Source organism: Ovis aries, chromosome 1 (assembly GCF_016772045.2).
Source record: "Ovis aries strain OAR_USU_Benz2616 breed Rambouillet chromosome 1, ARS-UI_Ramb_v3.0, whole genome shotgun sequence".
Taxonomy (NCBI): domain Eukaryota; kingdom Metazoa; phylum Chordata; class Mammalia; order Artiodactyla; family Bovidae; genus Ovis; species Ovis aries.
The window spans coordinates 40,451,320-40,473,116 of record NC_056054.1 but is presented as its reverse complement, the minus strand read 5'-3'; the positions used below and the strand labels follow the sequence as shown (position 1 = coordinate 40,473,116).

The following is a 21,797-nucleotide window of genomic DNA, read 5'->3' as shown; positions in this document are numbered from 1 at the left end:
ATATGATTTCAAACATTTGTACGATAAGGGTTTATTTGCTTTGTGACGTCTGTTTTTTTTTTTTTAATCTAAACATTTTCAAAAGCCTTGACTATATTCACAGAAAATGGATTAATGAACTGTGAGCTTTTTGAGTGTGAGCCAGGAAAAACTTACTGTAGAAGAAAAGGTTTGGAGAAATCTAGAATCTTCACAACAGCCCTGTAAAGTAGATACTTTATTAATCCCAGAGGAAGCAGAAACTTAAGGAGGTTGAAAAACTTGGCTAAGGTCAGACAGACAGTAGAGCTGGGGTCTGAACCCAGGTTGGGGTGACTCCAGGCCTAGGCTTCTAACTGTTTCTGTTCTGTGAAGAACTGTAGAGGTTGTGTAACACTTATTACACAGGATTTGAACTCAGAGAGCTTTAGAGGCTTTTTCAATACCAGGCAGTTTCTCTTATTGTCTGCAGCATACACACACACACTCTTCTTGTTGTCTACAACACACGCACTCTTCCTACTATCTACAACACACACATTGTCTGCAGCAACACACACACATTCCTCAGTCTAACCCTGCTTCACCTTTTCACTGTGTCTCCCTCTTCCCTGCTGGAACCCTCCTGGTCTGCCTAGCCCTTCCTGTGCCTCCATCCTCACAATTTTCTTCCCTCCAGCCCTTTTCCAGGACAGCTGCACCTTCATTTCTTTTTAGACTATTGAAGGCTGGAAACAGAGTCCGCTCTCCCTAGTCACTTCACAGCCTTCTCTCTCCTTGACTCCTGTAGTTCTTAACTCTTGTTTCTCAGCATCCCCTCTGCATCTGATTTCTTGAGGTTCCCCATGTACATGTTCATCTTGCCAGCTCTCAATGGACTGGCAGGCTTAGGTGGATTTAGATTTTTAGCATCTACTTCTTTCAGTTCAGTTCAGTCGGTCAGTCATGTCCAACTCTTTGTGACCCCATGAACCGCAGCACGCCAGGCCTCCCTGTCCATCACCAACTCCCTGAGTTTACCCAAACTCATGTCCATCGAGTCGGTGATGCCATCCAACCATCTCATCCTCTGTTGTCCCTGTCTCCTGCCCTCGTTCTTTCCCAGCATCAGGATCTTTTCCAATGAGTCAGCTCTTCGCATCAGGTGGCCAAAGTATTGGAGTTTCAGCTTCAACATCAGTCCTTCCAATGAACACCCAGGACTGATTTCTTTTAGGATGGACTGGTTGGATCTCCTTGCAGTCCATGGGAGTCTCAAGAGTCTTCTCCAACAACACACTTCAAAAACATCAATTCTTCGGTGCTCAGCTTTCTTTATAGTCCAAGTCTCACATCCATACATGACCACTGGAAAAACCATAGCCTTGACTAGACGGACCTTTGTTGGCCAAGTAGTGTCTCTGCTTTTTAATATGCTGTCTAGGTTGGTCATAACTTTCCTTCCAAGGAGCAAGCATCTTTTAATTTCATGGCGGCAATCACCATCTGCAGTGATTTTGGAGCCCCCTAAAATAAAGTCTGACACTGTTTCCACTGTTTCCCCATCTATCTGCCAGATTCCCCCAAAGCCTGCACATTGCTCAAGGAGTGTGGTAAACTGAAAGGGCAGTGAAGCTGGAGGCTGAGAAATGTGTCTAAGCCTGGTCTTGACACTCACTGGTCGCTTGACCGTGGGAATGTCTGAAGCTGAGTCTTCTCATCTACAAGGAGTTGTGAGACTTGAATGTGGTTATAGATGTGAAAGCCCTTTTTAAGCTATAAAGTACCAGGCAACTGCAAGGTTTTATTGTGAAGGTACAGGTGTTTTATAAGTATTTCAGCAATGAATGGTGGAAAGCACAGAAGGTGAAGACAAGCCTCCCCCCCACCCCCCACTTTCATCTTTGGGGAACCCACTTCTGTCACCGTATTTAGACCTCTATATTCTGTGCTATTTAGTAAAACTATAGATGCAGTAGTGGTGAAAGGAGAAAAAAGGGGGATAGGAAAGCATTTTGATACAGTGTGACTTTTAGGTAAACATGTATATAATATATTTACTTTGATCAGAAGCAGTCTCTCAGGGAAAGCAGGCTCACGGGGAGCAGTGCAGAGAGCCCCGGCCCATCGAGCTGGCATTGATTGTTTGATCATCTCTAGAAGTTTCTTGTAAATGAAGCAGCACTTACGGTTCTGGAGTATTCCTGGAATTGCTGCTATAGTTAGAAGTGAGTTATTCTGTGTGGCAGGAGTGGCATATAGAAAAGCCGTAATTCTGACTTGCTGACAGGAAAAAAAAAGCAGATTTTGTATTTATGTCATGTTTTTGGCTGGAATCCACCAGCTTTGCATAGCATCTTGTGATGTCTTCATCAGAACAGTTTTCTGGGACACGGCAAAGCAGGGGGCACTGGGAGCAACAGACACAGTCATTGCCAAGGCTCTGGTGGGTGCAAAGCCCTCAGTGATGAGATTGAGAGGGAAGAAAGACGCTTTCCCATTGTTTGTGTGTGTGTTGGGTCTCTAGGAGGTTTCATGCTCACTGGGTGGGCCTGTTTCAGGCCCATCAGAACTTCCTCCCCACACCTTCCACCCCTACCCTCATGCCAGAGCAGTGCAGTTAGTTATGGGCTGGAATGCAGGCAGGGCCTGGGGCCCTTCACTGATAGTGATTTTTTTTTTTTGAACAAAAGTTCTTTTTATTTTTTTCTTTGAATTTTGTATTGGGGTATAGACGATTAACAAACAGTATTGGGACAGTTTCAGGCGAACAGCAAAGGCACCCCACATACATACAGGTGTGACCATGGTCTCCCCACAAACTCCCCTCCCATCCAGGCCACTGCATAACATGGAGCGGAGTTCCCTGTGCCATACCCTGTCGGTTATCCATTTTACAGACAGCAGTGTGTACGTGTCCATTCCAAATTCCCCGACTGTCCCTTACCCCGGCACCCGTAAGTTAGAATGACAGTCTTTTCAGTGTCTGGAGGACGTGCCCTGGAGTGAGATCAGTCTCCTAGGTGAATGTTAGACTATGGAAAGTGCTAAGAAGCCAGAGAAGACAGTGGTGTTGGTGATGGGAGGGCACTTAAAAGCAGTTTCTATGCCCTGTGGAAAGAACTGGGTCTTCGGCATCCGTCACGTGTTTGACATCTGGCACCTCCACTGACTGGCCTAAAACTTGTGCTTTTTATGAGCACGAAGTACACGCGCCTGCTTCATGCATGAGATGTTGCAGATGCTTGGTATATACTGGAGTTCCCTCTCCTTGACTGGAACCGCATTCACCAAGCTGAAATTGCAAGCAAAGTAGGAATGCTTACTGCCTGCTGCACTCTGTGTTAGGTGCTTTATATGCATTAACTAAGTTAACTCTTAACAGCTTTAGGAGATAAATGCTCTTTTGTTTTTTATCCTTCCAATTACAGCTGAGAACACTGAGGTTTGAGATGTTAAGTAACTTGCCTAAGATTATAATAGCTAGTCAGTGGGGAAGGCAGGATTCAACCCGGGGTCCTTAGGACTCCAGCTCAGACTTTTAACTGCTCTTCTGTGTCATCTGAGACTTATGAAATGGGGCTTTGGTTTGTGACCACGCTTTTGCTCAGAATCCGTATTTATTTATTCTTTGTTCTTCTAAGCAACTTGACAGGCCACTTCAGTCCTCTGCCTTAAAGCCTGCATTGTATCACTTTAGCACTAACATCTTTCTGTAGCCTCATTTGACAGAGGCATTGTAGGAGCTTCAGAGAAGGCAGTGGCACCCCACTCCAGTACTCTTGCCTGGAAAATCCCACGGAGGGAGGAGCCTGGTGGGCTGCAGTCCATGGCGTTGCTAAGAGTCGGGCACGACTGAGCGACTTACTCTCACTTTTCTCTTTCATGCATTGGAGAAGGAAATGGCAACCCACTCCAGTATTCTTGCCTAGAGAATCCTCGGGACGGGGGAGCCTGGTGGGCTGCCATCTATGGGGTCACACAGAGTCGGACACGACTGAAGTGACTTAGCAGCAGCAGCAGCAGGAACTTCAGAAATATTTTTTTGAAAGACCTTTCTGATCTGTCGGACAGGATGCTTCTTCTCAGGTTCATGGATGGCTCAGATTAAAATGACTTCTCAAGGTCCATTTGCTAGATGCATATAGAGGCAATAAAACCACACCCTGAATTACAGTGATATTTCCATTGGGTAATGTTGCTTGCTTTGTTACTTGCATCTTTCATTTAACCATTTGGCTTCTTCTTGATTGCCTAATACTGTAAAGCATGGAACAAAAGGGACAAAAGCCTCTGCCCTCTTGGAGCTTGTACTGTCACATCAGGCTTCCCCACCAGCCTTAATACTGCTGGTACCTGCTGAGATAGTTAATGTTTAAGATCTTCAGTTTTAACATTTCTTAATATATTAAGCAGCTAATTTCAGGACATTTTCTAAATTGTAAATTTTCCTTTTCAATTTTCCTGGGTTTATATCTTAATTTATCAACATTTTATTTTCTACTTCAGAAATCAAAAGCTTTGATTACTTTAAGTCATCCATAAAGTAACTCACTGTAGATGTGTTGGTTTCTCTAGTAAAAATCAAAATATTTTGAGTTGTAGCATTGATTTTTTTCAAAAAATTTATATTTTACTTTCATTTATTCCCGTTTAATTGTTTTAAAAAAATGTCATATTGGAGTATATTTGATTAACAGTGTGATTCAGTTGTACAGCAGAGTGATTCAGTTATACATATACATTTGTCATCGATTTTAACCACCATCCAGTCTATTTATCATATGAACCTGGCCATGGCCTTTGGCCCAAGGCAGTCATATTCTTACCATCATATTTGTGAATATTAATATGATCTGTATTTATGTCTGTCATCTCCACTGTTCAAAATTTAGTTTTATGTTCTTCTCTAATAGATACTTACAGTTCAAAAGATGTCCTTGAAAATTTAACAAACTTTCTGTATCTTCAGACACTGATTTCTGGAATTTTGCATCTTAAAAAATAGTTGTACTATCCCACTTACTGTAGGAAGTCCTGTTCAGACTCACAAAATCGAATTTTGTTTCTGTTACTTTCCCCTCATTCACAAAGTATTAGATATTTATGTCTCTTGCAAAAGACTTTTGTAAAAAAAAAGGAAATTGAGAATTTACAAAAGTTCCCTGTTTTTTTTTTTTTTCATGTACAGTAGCATCTGCAAGATTGAACCACTAAAGTAATCCTTTATCATTGGAAGAAAGGCGTTTTCTTTCAAATTTTTGAAAATTTGTAAGTAGATTAGGGTGGAAGAATTCACTGATATCATCAAAGAGCTTTTGTTTACTCACTTTTATCCTTCCTATTTTTTGAGCTTCTTTGTATTCATTTGAGTTAAGAATGGAATCCAGTGGATCATATTATTTTTAAAGGGTGTTGAGTGATTCCTACTGGTCAGTTTTTCTAGCATTAAAGATTTACTTTTTGTATCTTGTAGCAAGAAACTTGAATTGATTTCTTGGAATTATCCAAAGTATTTATAATTGATCTTGCTCTTTTCTTGCTTGTTCTAAGAGTTAAGTAGCTAGAGCATATTGGTTAGTTTATTTGGAAGGGAATGTTAGTTGAATGAAGCCATTGGTCAAATGCTGTAGCACCAAAAGACACTTGTTATTCTAAATGAGTCATCATTTCATATGGGTCACCAGTCTTAGGTTTAAGTGCTTAGCATGTCTTTAAGGAGCTATATGGGTGTGTTTTAAGTTTTTATCTTTTGTTCTTACTGAATCAGCCTATAAAAACATCATAGTAAATACATATTGTCAAGAAATTCTGTCACTGATCTTCATTTCTCAAGAGTTTAAACTCTAGGCTAAGTACCACAAATCGATACCATTTTATTATCCTGTCCAGTTAATACTGAAGGTCATCTTGAAAATAGGTACAATGTGATTTTAATATAGTGTTGCTTGTAGTAGAGAAAGAATAAGGGAAAAATGAAACCCTTTCTGATTATAGGTTTTGATAGAATCTTGGTGATTTAGTCTGATCCTCAATCTTCTATGAGGCCCAGGGCAACCTCATGACTCCTGTGTTCAAATAACATGTCACCAGATGTGCATATTAAAATGCTTTGTGAGTTTTAAAAAGATTTTCATGTTAGCCCTTCTGAAAGAGCCTGTGCCTGGTGGAACTTCAGGTCCCTTCCTGCTCTAAAAGGTTCTGAGTGTGTGTCCATTTTCTGGTTTGGGGCCAGCTTCTTATTGCTTTAAAGCATGGAGCCCATCTTGTTGATTTCTGTTCATCTTTGGGAGCATGCTACAAGAAATGGGTAGCAAGGCCTCAGACATGCTCTGCTCTGAGCAGGTATGAATGGGTTAGTGCTGTTCTTTACTCACACACAAAAGGCATTTTGGAGGGTTTTCTCTATTTATGCAGCTGGGGAGGCAGACTGGCTCCCTCCCTCTGTAGGGTCTTTGCACATGCTCTACCTTTACCCAAACCGGTTTCTCCCGACCTCGCATGACAACTGTTCCATCTCAGCTCAATGTTACTTCCCTCTTGAGTTCCATACTGGATCACATTCATCATTATATGCTCTTTTTCCTTTATAGCATTTTTAAGTTCTGTATAATTACGTCTTTCTGTGCATCTTTCTTTGATTCTGTTAGTCCTGTGGACTGTAAGCGCCACATGAGCAGTGACCATATTGCTCTTCTTCATTGCACGCTCTTTGATGTAGCTCAGCTTCTGGCATGAAGAAATGCTCAAAAATAATTGTTGGATGAGTCTCCTAAATATGGGATTTGAATCCCTGCTTCTGAGCCAAAGCAGGGTATTAGCATGTAGCTCATTTCAGGTTTCTGTTTTGCTGCAGGGCAGCGTATCTATTTATCTAGTTAAGTCAATTGGTTATATAAAAATTTGAAGCTGAAAGTATAGTGTTTTGTTGTTTGAATTTAAAAAAAATTGTTCACGACAAAATAGCCAAGTCAAAGTCATCACATCAAAATTTGTATCGTATCCTCTGCCTGGCCTCCTGTCATTAGTTTTGCCTTATACGCTGCAGAAAGAGGGCTTCCTAGGTGCTACAGTGGTATCGAGTCTACCTGCCAATGCAGGAGACACAAGAGACTTGAGTGTGATCTCTGGGTTGGGAAAATCCCCTGGAGTAGGAAATGGCAACCCACTCCAGGGTTCTTGTCTGAAAATTTTCATGGACAGAGGAGGCTGGCAAGCTGCAGTCCATGGGATCACAAAGAGTCCATGGGGTTGCAAAGACACAACTGAGCGATGGAGCCTGCACACACACTGCACCAAGCCTTCCCAGAGAAGCCCTGTCCAGTATCAGTCACCGAATTAGCAATGGTCATAAAGGTGACATCAAGCCACACCCACTGTTCTGATTTTAGGTTGCTTTTGCGTGTTCATTTGTGTTGTCTCCCACCTCGACTGTAAGGTCCTGTGCGAATGCTGGCCTTGCAGCCTCAGAGGTAACTCATCTCCCTGTCCCCAGGCACCCCTCCACTTCTGCCATGTAATGCATGGGACTGCACTCTTCCTAAAGCTAGATTCTGGTAAAATGTGTGCAATGGCCAACAGAAAACTGAGACAATAATCTCTGTTAATTTGGCAGCCGTTTTCAGATCATTAAGAGTGGTTGCTCCTTACTTGCAAGCACAGTTTAGTCTTACTCTTAAAAAAGAGTTTGTGAGAAGCACCAAGGATATTTGTTAAAACAATACAGAGCTGTGTGTGGTGGTGGTTTTGGTGGTTAGTGGTAAGAATGGGACCAGGCACTTTAATTCTACAGAACCAAGATAGTATTCTTGTTCAGTATGATTAAGGCTTTGAGGTGAGGTTGGGAAGTTGGGAGGGCCTTTATTTGCTGCCCAAGTTTTCAAATAAAAATGACTCAAAAAATTTTTTCTTGAATTGAAAGCATCATTGGTCAGATTTGTTCTCAGGCCCTCCTCCTATCACCATACCATCTGCTGTTTCACCATTAAAATGAAGCCATGGGTAAACTGGATTAGGAGGAGGGTAATTCTAAAGGAAGTGGAAATGGGAAAGAAAAGTTCACATCTTTGGGTATCCTAAACTGTTGTTCACAGCCTCAGGGGAGAGAGAGGTTGTTGACAGAAAAGATACATGGTCCTCATTCACATGGACAGGGCACTCTGTGCCACAAAGCAAAAGTCCCTGGCTTCTTTCTTGAAGCAGTGAAAATAATGTCTTGTTTGATTTTTATGCTCTAAGATGCCTCTCTATCCTCTGTGTCCTCATCAGTGTTTTCCCTCCCCCCACTTCTTCCTCTGAAATGCTTTTTCCTGCCTGCTTTTGGTTGAGGCTGCTTCCTTCATGAAAGTGTCCTCTTATTTTCTGATGCAGCTACCTCTGCAGCTGATTTATTTATTTATCTTTGTTTTTAGCTCAGCTCTGAATGGGTTTTGGAAAGTAGAGAAGAAAATACAGTCTACATTTTAAGGGATATTGGACAGCCGGATAAATGCAGGTATGTACATTTGCATATTTAAAAGAAAGACAAAACAGAAAATAGTCTCTGTAAAGAATAATGAAACTGATCTTAAACTTGTAGTACTACCTTACTGTAGCCATTTATTTTTCTATATTGTTAATTTTTCTTCATTCCAAATGTTGCATGTGCTACTTTGGATTTTTTTTTTTTAACTACAGAAGAATGGGAAGTGTAAAGTCAAACTTCCCTCATAATTCCTCCTAGATGTTCACCACTGTTAGCAATTTATTGTCTGTTTTTCCAGATTGTAGATATGCAATACCAGAAGGGTCATAATGTACATACTATCCTTTTTCATTTTGCAGTGTGTCACAGACATCTTTTAGCCATTGGTTCAGATAGGTTTATGTCACCTTAACAGCCTCTTTTGAGGGAGGTCACCATTATCTTCATTACCTCCACCATAGTTTGACCCCAGGGAAATAGCAAGGAGGGAATACAGTTCCATCCATCAACAGAAAATTAGATTAAAGTTTATTGAACATGGTCCTGCCCATCAGAACAAGACCCAGTTTCCCCCTCAGTCTCTCCCATCAGGAAGCTTACATAAGCCTCTTATCCTTCTCCATCAGAGGGCAGACAGAATGAAAACCACAATCACAGAAAACTAACCCACCTAATCACATTGACCACAGCCTTGTCTAACTTAATGAAACTATGAGCCATGCTGTGTAGGGCCACCCAAGACGGACAGGTCGTGGTGGAGAGTTGTGACAAAATGTGGTTCACTGGAGAAGGGAACAGCAGACCACTTCAGTGTTCTTGCCTTGAGAACCCCATGAACAGTATGAAAAGACAAAAAGAGAGGACACTGAAAGGTGAACTCCCCAGGTCAGTAGGTGCCCAATATGCTACTGGAGATCAGTGTAGAAACAACTCCAGAAAGAATGAAGAGACAGAGCCAAAGCAAAAACAACACCCAGTTCTGGATATGACTGGTGATGGAAGCAAGATCCAGTGCTGTAAAGAGCAATATTGCATAGGAACCTGGAATGTTAGGTCCATGAATTAAGGCAAATTGGAAGTGGTCAAACAGGAGACAGCAAGAATGAATGTTGACATTTTAGGAATCAGCAAGCTAAAATGGACTGGAATGGGTGAATTTAACTCAGATGACCATTTATCTCAATACCATCTACTACTGTGGGCAAGAATCCCTTAGAAGAAATGGAGTAGCCATCATAGTCAACAAAAGAGTCTGAAATGCAGTACTTGGATGCAATCTCAAAAACAACAGAATGATCTCTATTAATTTCCAAGGCAAACCATTCAATATCACCATAATCCAAGTCTATGCCCTGACCAGTAATGCTGAAGAAGCTGAAGTTGAATGGTTCTATGAAGATCTACAAGACCTTCTAGAATTAACACTCAAAAAACATGTCCTTTTCATTATAGAGGACTGGAATGCAAAAGTAGGAAGTCAAGAAACACCTAGAGTAACAGGCAAATTTGACCTTGGAGTATGGAATGAATCAGGGCAAAGGCTAACAGAGTTTTGCCAAGAGAATGCACTGGTCATAGCAAACACCCTCTTCCAACAACACAAGAGAAGACTCTACACATGGACATCACCAGATGGTCAACACCAAAATCAGATTGATTATATTCTTTGCAGCCAAAGATGGAGAAGCTCTATACAATCAGCAAAAACAAGACCAGGAGCTGACTGTGGCTCAGATCATGAACTCCTTATTGCCAAATTCAGACTTAAATTGAGGAAAGTAGGGAAAACCATAGACCATTCAGGTATGACCTAAGTCATATCCCTTATGATTATACAGTGGAAGTGAGAAATAGATTTAAGGGACTAGATCTGATAGAGTGCCTGATAGACTATGGAATGAGGTTCATGACATTGTACAGGAGACAGGGAGCAAGACCATCCCCAAGAAAAAGAAATTCAAAAAAGCAAAACAGCTGTCTGAGGAGGCCTTGCAAATAGCTATGAAAAGAAGAGAAGCAAAAAGCAAAGGAGAAAAGGAAAGATATACCCATTTGAATGCAGAGTTCCAAAGAATAGTAAGGAGAAATAAGGAAGCCTTTCTCAGTGATCAGTTGAAAGAAATAGAGAAAACCATAGAATGGGAAAGACTAGAGATCTGTTGAAGAAAATTAGAGATACCAAGGGAACATTTCATGCAAAGATGGGCTCAATAAAAGACAGAAATGGTATGGACCTAACAGAAGCAGAAATATTAAGAGGTGGCAAGAATACACAGAAGAACTGTACAAAAAAAGATCTTTATGACCCAGTTAATCACAATGGTGTGATCACTCCCCTAGAGCCAGACATCCTGAAATGTGAAGTCAAGTGGGCTTAAGGATGCATCTACTGTGAACAAAGCTAGTGGAGGTGATGGAATGCCAGCTGAGCTTTTTCAGATCCTAAAAGATGATGCACTCGATATGTCAGCAAATTTGAAAAACTCATCAGTGGCCACAGGACTGGAAAAGGTCAGTTTTCATTCCAATCCCAGAGAAAGGCAATGCCAAAGAATGCTCAAACTACCACACAATTGCATTCATCTCACATGCTAGTAAAGTAATTTTCAAAATTCTCCAAGCCAGGCTTCAGCAATACGTGAACCATGAACTTCCAGATGTTCAAGCTGGTTTTAGAAAAGGCAGAGGAACAAGAGATCAAATTGCCAGTATCGGCTGGATCATGGAAAAAGCAAGAGAGTTCCAGAAAACATCTATTTCTGCTTAATTGACCATGCCAAAGCCTTTCACTGTGTGGATCACAACAAACTGTGGAAAATTCCGAAAGAGATGGGAATGCCAGACCACCTGACCTGCTCTTGAGAAACCTATATGCAGGTCAGGAAGCAACAGTTAGAACTGGACATGGAACAACAGACTGGTTCCAAATAGGAAAAGGAGTACGTCAAGGCTGTATATTGTCACCCTGTTTATTTAACATAAATGCAGAGTACATCATGAGAAACGCTGGGCTGGAGGAAGCACAAGCTAGAATCAAGATTGCAGGGAGAAATATCAATAACCTCAGATATGCAAATGACACCACCCTTAAGGCAGAAAGTGAAGAAGAACTAAAGAGCCTCTTGATGAAAGAGGAGAGTAAAAAGTTGGCTTAAAGCTCAACATTCAGAAAACTAAGATCATGGCATCTGGTCCTATCACTTCATGGCAAATAAATGGAGAAACAGTGGAAACAGTGGCTGACTTTATTTTTAGGGGGACTCCAAAATCTTTGCAGATGGTGACTGCAGCCATGAAATTAAAAGACGCTTAACTCCTTGGGAGGAAAGTTATGATCAACCTAGACAGCATATTAAAAGCAGAGACATTACTTTGCCAACAAAGGTCCAGCTAGTTAAGGCTGTGGTTTTTCCAGTAGTCGTGTATGGATGTGAGAGTTGGACTATAAAGAAAGCTGAGCGCCGAAGAATTAATGCTTTTGAACGGTGGTGTTGGAGGAGACTCTTGCAAGTCCCTTGGACTGCAAGGAGATCCAACCAGTCCATCCTAAGGGAGATCAGTCCTGAATATGCATTGGAAGGACTGATGTTGAAGCTGAATCTGCAATACTTTGGCCACTTGATGCGAAGAGCTGACTCATTTGAAACGACCTTGATGCTGGGAAAGATTGAAGGCAGGAGGAGAGGGGATGACAGATGATGAGATGGTTGGATGGCATCACTGACTCAATGGACGAAATTTGAGTAAATTCCAGGAGTTGGTGATGAACAGAGAGGCCTGCCCTGCTGCAGTCCATGGGGTCAAAAGAGTCAGACACAACTGAATGACTGAACTGACCTGAACTGAACAGCCTCATAGTATTCCTTTGTGTTGATATTCTTAATTTTGTTTACCGAGCCCTCTCCTGTTGGACATTGTATATTCTTTTTCTATTTGAGATGGTCCCACATCTTCTACATATATAATTATGAATACTTGCCTGATTATATTTTTACAGTAAAAGGATATAACACTATCTTTGAATTCTTCCCCTGCTTTGTTTGTTCAGAGTCTTAAAGAGAAATGTTTTCTTATGTTATGAAGCAGACTTGAGCTACTGTTTTTTCATCTCTTATTTTTCATTGGAGGGTAGAGTTGGAAGCCCAGTGCTGGGTTTTAAAGCTTTCTTGTTTGATAGTTGATCTGAACCTTAAGATGAGTTACGAGCTAATCTTTCTGCCTAGTCTTTGAAAACATTTGATCTTCAGATTTACTTTGGTGATTAAACAAGTAAAACCTACCGCCTCTTAGTTTGTGGCATTGAGGAGTACCTGGTTTGTGTCCTTCCTGTAAGTATCTCTTCACCGGGGCAGCTAATAGACTAAGCACAGGGATTTGATGAAGAGAATTGACAGTGGCCCTCCTTCGGTAACTTGTTTAGGGTCATTCTGCAAGCTCTGTACTAGTCACTGGTGATACAGAGATGGGCGACATAGTCCTTGTCCTTCAGGACCTCATAGCACATGGGAGTGAGAGAGAGACAGACATGTGAATAAGAGGATCGTAATTCAGTGTGCTCAGTGCAGTGTGGTGAGTTTGAGAGAGGGCATCTAACTCAGGAGATGGGGAGGTGGGATGGAGGTTCAGTGGAGGCTTCCTGCAGGAGGTAATATCCAAGCTGAGTTCTAAAGAAAATTGAAGTTTGCCATGAAAGGGATAAGGTGCGAAGGTACTCCTGGTGGAGGATCAGCCTGAGCAAAGGCAGGAAAATAAGAAAAATTACATTGGTGGTGGGTGGACTAGGGAGTAGGTAATAGAAAGATGGCAGCTTTGTGGATTTCAAGCCTGAAGTGAGAGACTGAGGGTGATGTGAGAGGAGTCCCGTGAAGCTAGCTGGCCAGGTGAGGGAAGGCCTCTATTAGGAGCTTAGAGTTGGTCTCTAGATTAATGGGGAGTCTTTAGAGGGTGTGATGTGTGCTTTGGGGGCTAAGTGAAGGTTGGCTTGGTAGGCAGGAGGAAAGTAGGAACCTGGGGTCAGAGAAGTTAGTTTGAGGCCTTTGGTGTTGAGGTGAGGGAAGAAAGAACACATAAGGCTCTCTCTAGTTTTCCCCCCTTTTCTCTGTGCACCCAAGATTAAGTTTGCTGAGGTTGGCTCTTTGATTCTAGTTGCTGTCCCCACTATAGGGGCTCAGGTGAGTAACTTAGTTGCAAACTTCTCACTCTTGGGTTCTGACCTTCTAAAGCAAGGCTTCTTGCTCACATTCTGGTGCCACAGAGTGCTTCCCATTGACCTCCCCATCTGCGGGGTCAAGGGGCATGGCTGCGCTCATTAATTCTCCTGAGCTGTCCATGTAGTTTATGAACACGAGTCCGTAGTCCTTTTGTGTGTACTGTCTCAGAGTCAGCCCCGAGTTAGATTCTAGGGGCATGAAGATAAGTCAGGATAGTTAATGCCCTCACTGAGCTTGTCATTTACTGGGAGATAGACATAAAATTAAAAGGCAGTATAATTTGTGCCAGTAGAGCTAGTGGTAACAGGAATATTATAACATTAACATCAGTGGTTCCAGAATGAGACACATTTTTCAGCTATAACTCATGTGGAAATAGAGAATATAAATTCAGGTCATGTCTAAATCACTCTGATTTTTGAGAATATGGTATTACAATAATTTATTCATTAGAGTGCATAATTGATAACCTTCCATGGTTGCTCCTGCTGTAAGCTCCCATGCGTTTGATTTTCAGGGAGGGAAGGAGCAGGAGGGAGGTCCTTATCTAATACCATATCTTTCTACTTGCTTCCCTTCAGAACACTCTTTGACCAACTTTTAGCACCTAGAATGACCATGTAATCTCATTTTCCTTCCACTCCAGTATCTAAATATAAAAGAGGACTGCAGTGCCATGGCTTTCTGTGCTAAAATGAGGAGCTCCAAGAAGGCGGAGATGAATCTGGAGGCACCTGAGCCGGGGGTGGAGGTGCTCTTCTACCTGTCGGATAGGGAGCCTCTCCGGCTGGGCAGCGGAGAGTACACAGCGGAGGAGCTGTGCATCCGGGCGGCGCAGGAGTGCTGTGAGTACCAGCAGCTGCCCAGGGCCCTAGCAGCGCCTGGCCTCTGCCCCTGGCAGCTCCACCGGGGGGAAAGAGGAGTGGGCTCTGGGGCTCAGCTGTTCTGCCCAGCCTCAGCCACTGACTGGCATTCAACCTTAGGCCGGTGAATTTAATTCTGAGAATTTCACTTTTTTTTTTTGAGAATTTCACTTTTTACTGTCTTCATTGCAAGGTGACTTATTCCTTCTCTGTCACTAATGGGGTCTGAGAAAATGATGCTTAGTTTTCTAATTTCCCCTGTATCTATGAAATTGGAATAATGTCAGCACTAAATGAATAAAGCACAAAGGTACAAGCTCAGTAAGTACCATCTCTCAGTATGTTAATAGTTTAAAGCTTCTGAAAAATGTGATCTGTCCTTATGCTGCCATGGCCTGCCTCTTTTGTGCCTGACGCCCTCCTCCCTGCCCCAGCAATACCATGATGCTAAATTGAAGTGAGAAGTTAAGTGTCACTTTGTGGCTTGGTCAGCTTACCAAGTTGTGAAAAGGAAGGACAGTGAAGCTGTGAACAACACAATCCTTTTGCCCTCAGAAGGTGGGAAACCAATCTAACAAAATAAGCCCCTTTCATTATCCTTTAAACTTGGGGTCATTGGCAGTTTTTGCCTACCTGCTTTTAAATGACAGATAAAGTTAATTGATAGAAACTGAAAGGTCTAATCCACTTGGAGCTTGGTGATGATTGTACAGCTTTGTAAGTATATGAAAATTCATTGAATTATACACTTAAAATGGGTGAACTTTTTGGTATGCAAATTTCAGTAAAGCTGTTTTTAAAAAATCAACTCAGTTCATCATGGTGGATTCACTAGCTATGATGGCAGGTAGCCTGATCTGTGCTTTACTTACATCATCTTTATTCCTCAGAGCAACTCTGAGGATTATTACAATGGGGGTGGCGGGGGGATTGTATGGATGTTGCCAGAATGAGCTACCTGTCTCAGAGCCAGCCCCGAGTTAGGTTCGTCTAGAAAACCCATTTTCTTTCTGATCTGTCTTTCTGCTTAAAATTCTTTAAATACCAGAGTTCAAATAAAAGGGGAGAGGTTGGTATGACAGCAGCTTTAAAAGTATTTGTAATTATTAATAGCCAAACAACTAGATGTAAATTGGTGGTTCTAAGACATTTTTAAAAAACATTTTTTCCCCTTTCTCTTAAGATTTGGTTTATGGTGTTTATTCTCTTAGTCAAGTGTCTTGCCATTAGCATAGCAGGTATAAACCGTAGTTTGTTAGCAAGGATCATTTGTGCAGAATTGTCAGGCTGCAGTTAGTGAGAGGTTGAGGAACTGCTGTTACAAGAGGTGAGAGGGAGAGCCTGTGAATCTGAAGACAGATTCAGCCCCTGTATCCTGTTACTTTGAGCTCAGGGTCAGTGTGGGGCATCAGTTTTTAAGCCCAGTCAGTAGACGATGATTATTAGCTTTTGTAACCAACTCAGGGGATTGTTGCAGAAATTAATATATGAATATGAAATACCACAGATTCTTGTAGCTATTATTATTATGGTACATGATGTTTTGGGGGCAGTATTCTCATTTTTTACCACTATGCTGCTGCTGCTAAGTCACTTTAGTTGTGTCCAACTCTATGCGACCCCATAGACAGCAGCGCACCAGGCTCCACCATCCCTGGGATTCTCCAGACAAGAACACTGGAGTGGGTTGCCATTTCCTTCTCCAATGCATGAAAGTGAGAAGTGAAAGTGAAGTCGCTCAGTCGTGCCCGACTCTTAGCGACCCCATGGACTGCAGCCCACCAGGCTCCTCTGTCCATGGGATTTTCCAGGCAAGAGTACTGGAGTGGGGTGCCACTGCCTTCTCCATTTTACCAATATAGATAGGACAGATTTTTGTTCTTTTCTCTCTCATTATTTTACCTCCCTCGGTAGCTCTATCTGGGTTTGAATGCCAGTCTTGCATTTTACTAGTTGGACAACCTTGAATCAGACTAAATCTCAGTTACTTTGTAAAATGGCAGAAATAATACTTAACCACAAGAGGTATTAGGAGAATTAAAATGTAATAGATGTAGAGTGTGTTAGCCTGATGCCTGATACTAAGTCCTCAGTAAATGTTGGTACTGCATAGGTATCTTTGATCTTCTTTTTTTAAGTAGTGATATTGTCTGAATCAGACCTGGGATAGAATTGTAGACTTATCTGTTTGATTACAGATAAATTATGCTTCAAATACATGTTTCATATTCAAATATAGATATCTATAAAGAAAAGCTAGGTTTCCAGACCAGTCCACAGAAGCCAGTTTATGAATGAAAATCCGTTGTTTACCTGAAATATAGTCCTAGTAATACTGGATCCAAAAGCCATTCACCATAGTTTCCAGGGGAAAATGCTCTTTGAAGTTTAGCTCCATCTTCTCTGCTATGTGGAGTAGTGTAACTCTGAAGAATTAACTCCCAAATAATTTGAGAAACAGAAGTTGAGGTATTCAGCAGAAGCATGAAGAAGCCAAGAAACCTGTAACTTCTTAGTGTGTGCATAGGAGAGAGTCCCTGCCTAGGTGGCCAGGGTCAGTGGGGGCCCCAGTCAGTGTCTGTCTCTCTCCACGTATCTGAGCTGAGAATCAAGTGCCAGCTACCTCATGTCCCCCCCGCCCTCCTGTTTTTGGTTTGCCATACAAGTTCATTGTATCTTTGTTGGAGGCCTGACCACACATGAAAATATCAACAATAATTGATTATTTGTAATCATTCTCCTACCTTCTCCTGCACTTTTAGATTACAGGTGTGTGTAATTTTAATCATGGGCTCAGAAGTTGAGTGAAAAGGTGCTATCCTGGCTTCATCATCTCCCTAATCGCTTCCAACATCCTTGCATCAAAGGAGGTAGTTAGTTGAATAGGGAGGCAAGGGAGCATTTGTAGGGAGACAAGGCCACCTGTTGTCAACAGTTATGCTCTTGCTAGTTGGCTACTAGTAAAAAATACTTCAATAACTATACAGAGTACTTTCAAAGTGTATTAACCATTAATGGTAATAGATTTTAATCACTTTGGTTATTTATTCCAACACACATTTCACATGCTACTGCCAGGAACATATTTGCATGTTTAATGTGTAATCAGAGTATGTTAGAACTGTTTAAACACTCTGTAGGAGGTAGATCAAGGATTTCTTAAATTCTAAGAGTGCTTCTCACTGTGATTAGCAAGGTGAAAAACAGATGGAGTCTGGGACTTTCTCAGATGGCCTTTTTTTCTTTGAAGCAGAATTTGGTAAGACTGCCACAGACACTGTAGTGAGAAATATTATTAGACTTTTATTTTTAAATGGTTTTTTACCTGGTTTGCCAGGTGCTATAGTCCATATTCCTGGGGAGCCATAATTTTTTATTATTATATTTAAAACTGCCTGATTGTGCATGGTTCAAGTTGTATTTAGCTCCAAGAGGATGCAAATATGACCTGGATTCTTTTTGAATGAGAGAATTGCTGGTCTTTACGTATGTGGTGCTTTGAAAAAAGATGGCCAGATCTACTGTCTTTAATTTTCTGATCCATTCTTTACTTTTCCCTAGGTATCTCTCCTCTGTGTCACAACCTCTTTGCCCTGTATGATGAGAACACCAAGCTCTGGTATGCTCCGAATCGCACCATCACCGTCGACGACAAAACATCACTCCGGCTCCACTACCGGATGAGGTATGGGTGCCGGCCAGTCTGTCTCATGCAGTGACGCCGGACGGTTAGCCTGGAGGCCCAAGTCACTTAGCAAGGGGCAGTGTAGTCATTTTTGTAATCTGTAAGTTTTGTATTTGCTTGCTATGAGAAAAGACTTCTTCAGTATTTGGAAAATAATTCAAGATGAGTTGGATCACCTTCCTCTGTTGCATTTTAGAAAAGAAATCATTAAAAAGCAGAGGGTATTCTGAATAGAATTAGTACCTTACAGCAGAGTTTTTCATTCAGCAGATTATGGTTATGAGTTTAATTTAAGAGAGTTATGACCAGAAATTTTTTTAGAAAGAGAAATGGATGAGAATAGATAACATCAGCATATGTACATAATCTAAGAATATTATTTTTAGATCTGTAGTTTGAGATTAATCTGTATGTTCTAGGTCATGGTATAATAAAATGTTTCTTAATATATAATCTGTGTGTTCTAGGTCTTGGTATAATAAAATGTTTCTTAATACATTATCTATATGTTTTAGCTCATTGTATAATAAGATATTTCTTACTAGATAGCTTGAAAAACAGTGCCTGAAGTGGAAACCTAGAAATCCTAGCTTGGTCTTGTTCTAAAGCGGTGGGTGTTTCAATCCACTGCCTGAGGACTTTGGTCTAGTGGGGCTATAGTTTTTCTTCTAGTGAATATTTTATCTTTCCTCCCATATTGTAGACTTTGTTAAGTGTCACATAGTCTCCTAAAGTGGCATAGTCAGTACTTCATCACTATAATCTCTTGAGTTTATAAACATGTTTGATCTGTATGTTGAATTAGAAGTGTGTTTATGAGATACTAGTTAACCACAAGCTTCCCTTTAGCTCAGTTGGTAAAGAATCTGCCTGCAATACAGGAGACGTGGATTCGATTCCTGGGTTGGGAAGATTGTCTGGAGAAGGAAATGGCAACCCACTCCAGTATTCTTGCTTGGAGAATCCCATGGACAAAGGAACCTGGAGGGCTATAGTCCATGGGGGTCACAAGAATCAGACACGACTTAGCAACTAAACCACCTACCACCAGTTAACCACAGGTTCACACGTGTATTTAACAGCGAAGCTGATAAATAGGGTGAATTCTTTTTGAAAAGAATCTTAACGTACCTAGAGGGGGTTAAGTCAGTGAGTTGGCTCAGGTGCTACTGGAATGCAGGTTCGTGTAGAACAGCCTGGGGATCTCAGAGGCTCTCCACAGTACCTTAACTGCTATTTCCATTGAAGGGTCAGTAGAGTTATTACCATTCTGCAGTGGCTGGGTGTTTTTCTCAGTGGAAGCTGAACCAGATGTACATTCTTTGATAATCATCCTGGGCTGATTTTCTCCTCCCTCCTTACTCACCCTTGGTCTCACCTTGAGAGGTGTGTGTCATGAGAGATTTCATACCTCAGGTTTAGGGAAGTGTTCATCCCACCCAGCTGAGCCTTCTGGCTAACTTTGGATTTATTTTTCAGAGTGTAATCCTGTTTCTGTGGCCTGGGGGTTGGCTCTGCAACCCAACATCGAAACATGTATTTGTCTGGGAAGGAGGCTTGTCACTCAGTTCTAGTTCTTTCCCTCTAGGTTTTTAGACTCAGATTCTAGAATGGTAGAATACGGGACTTGGAAGGGACCTGAGTTTGCCTGATTCAGCTCTTCCTATTTTTTAGGGGGAAACTGATGTCCAAAAAAGACAAGTGAGTTACTCAAAGTTACATACATAGTGACTCGTCTTGTTAGCACTAGAATCCTCTTGGTTGGTCATGTGACTGCCTCATGATGAAAAGCTGTCTTTGACAGCTCCCCATTTCTGTTGGGAATTCCCAGGTGGTGCTAGTAGTAAAGACACCCACCCCAACCCCCCATCGCCAGTGCAGGCAATGTAAGAGACCCAAGTTTGATCCCTGGCTTGAGAAGATTCCCTGGAGAATGAAATGGCAACCCGCTCCAGTATTCGTGCCTGGAGAATCCCATGGACAGAGGAACCTGGTGGGCAACAGATCATGGGGTCTCACAGAGTTGGATACACACACACACACGTTCCCTTTAGCTGCCAGGAAGTTCATGGCTGCCTCATTTTCGGCACCTTGACTTTGTACCTGACATTGTGCTTCAACAGGATATTGCCTTGTTACCACAAACTCTTTGAACTTGGACAGATCCCACCCTAAGCTAAAACATTTGCATTACAACAAACTATATAATTTTGAAACCTCATCATCTCACCACTAAAGAAGATGTAATATGAAAATAAATATTGCTGACTATTTCAGGGGAATCCTAGCTCTATTTGGGGCAGTATTTTTGTACTTTAATTATAGTTTTCTGCTTTTAGATAATTTTTTAGCTATTGTTTTATGATTTATCTTAATATAAGGCAAATATATTCTTTATTCCTTTAAGAAACTCTAAATGAATTCCACTATCCATTAGTCAGGTTCTATAGAAACCTAAAGAGAATTTGTTCTATATAATATCTGTACATTAGCTTAGACTATGTAATCATCTGTAGTATAATTTTCTCAAAAACTTACAAGGAAGGCATATCTCTCATTGGTGGGTCTGTCTGTCTGATGATCCCTTCCTCCCTCCTTCCTTCCTGCAGTATTCTTCCACATCATTCTGCAAAGGAATATAGTCCATTATCATATTACATTTATTTAGGTCGTCCTTAATTTTTTTCCATTAGCATGTTGTAATATCAGGAATTGGTGGCCCAGGTTTGATAATTAATTTTGAAAGGCGTGTACAATTGCTGTCTTGAGGGTGCTTACTGGTTTAGTCTTATTAGTGATTAGGTAGATGTTGATTTTTTTTTTCTTGAAACATTTCCATTGTTGCACTAATTTATATATTTTTCTTGAAGTATAGTCAGTTTGTAATTTGTTTCATATGTATAGCATAATGATTCAATATGTTTTTTAACAGATTTACTACTTTACTTTTTGGTTGTGGGGGGTCTGCGTCGCTGCACGCAGGCTTTCTCTAGCAGTGAGCGGGGGCTGCTCTTTGTGGTGCTGTGCGGGTTTCACACTGCAGCAGCTTCTCTTGTGCAGTGTTGGCTCTAGTCTCTCGGGCTTCAGCAGTTGCGGCCTGAGTGCTCAGTGGTTGAGGCTCCTGGGCTCTTAGAGTAAAGGCCCAGTACTTGTGGCCCACAGGCTTAGTTGCTCCATGGCATGTAGAATCTTCCCAGACCAGGGATCGAACTGGTGTCCCTTGCATTGCAAGGTGGAGTCTTAACCATTGGACTACTGGGGAAGCCCTGAGATTCAGTATTTTTTATTTAAAGTTATTACAAAATAATGGCTGTATTGCCCTGTGCCATACAATATATCCTTGTTGCTTATGGAAGATGTTGATTTCGGCAGTCACTAATCTAAAGGTTTTTTTCATTTTAGTGTCTTATTATTTAGAGAGCTATCAGTCTCTAACTATAGGCAATTTCCAGAGATCCAGCCTTGTTTTGGGCTTCCTTCAGCCTTTCTGTAGTGAAGACGTTGTACATTGCCTTATCTTGTTGAACATCTTACCAAAAGGCTTCCAAGGCAAGGCTGGTTTCACAGCACTCAAAGACGGCAGCCTTGGGAAATGTCCTTGTCCAGTCCCAAGGTGG

At 41.5% G+C, this 21,797-nt stretch overlaps 1 protein-coding gene across 11 annotated transcripts in view; it reads left to right on the top strand.

Annotated features, from left to right (window-relative positions):
• JAK1 (Janus kinase 1) overlaps window positions 1-21,797 on the top strand; it is a 246,721-nt gene that overhangs the window by 181,350 nt on the left and 43,574 nt on the right. For all 11 annotated transcript variants that reach the window (XM_042249253.1, XM_060410592.1, XM_060410621.1 and 8 more), the window contains 3 exons: window positions 8,370-8,452; window positions 14,279-14,477; window positions 18,057-18,180. In XM_042249253.1, coding sequence (XP_042105187.1) covers window positions 8,447-8,452; window positions 14,279-14,477; window positions 18,057-18,180 — 329 coding nt within the window. In that variant the 5' untranslated portion in view covers window positions 8,370-8,446. The remainder of the gene's footprint in view (window positions 1-8,369; window positions 8,453-14,278; window positions 14,478-18,056; window positions 18,181-21,797) is intronic.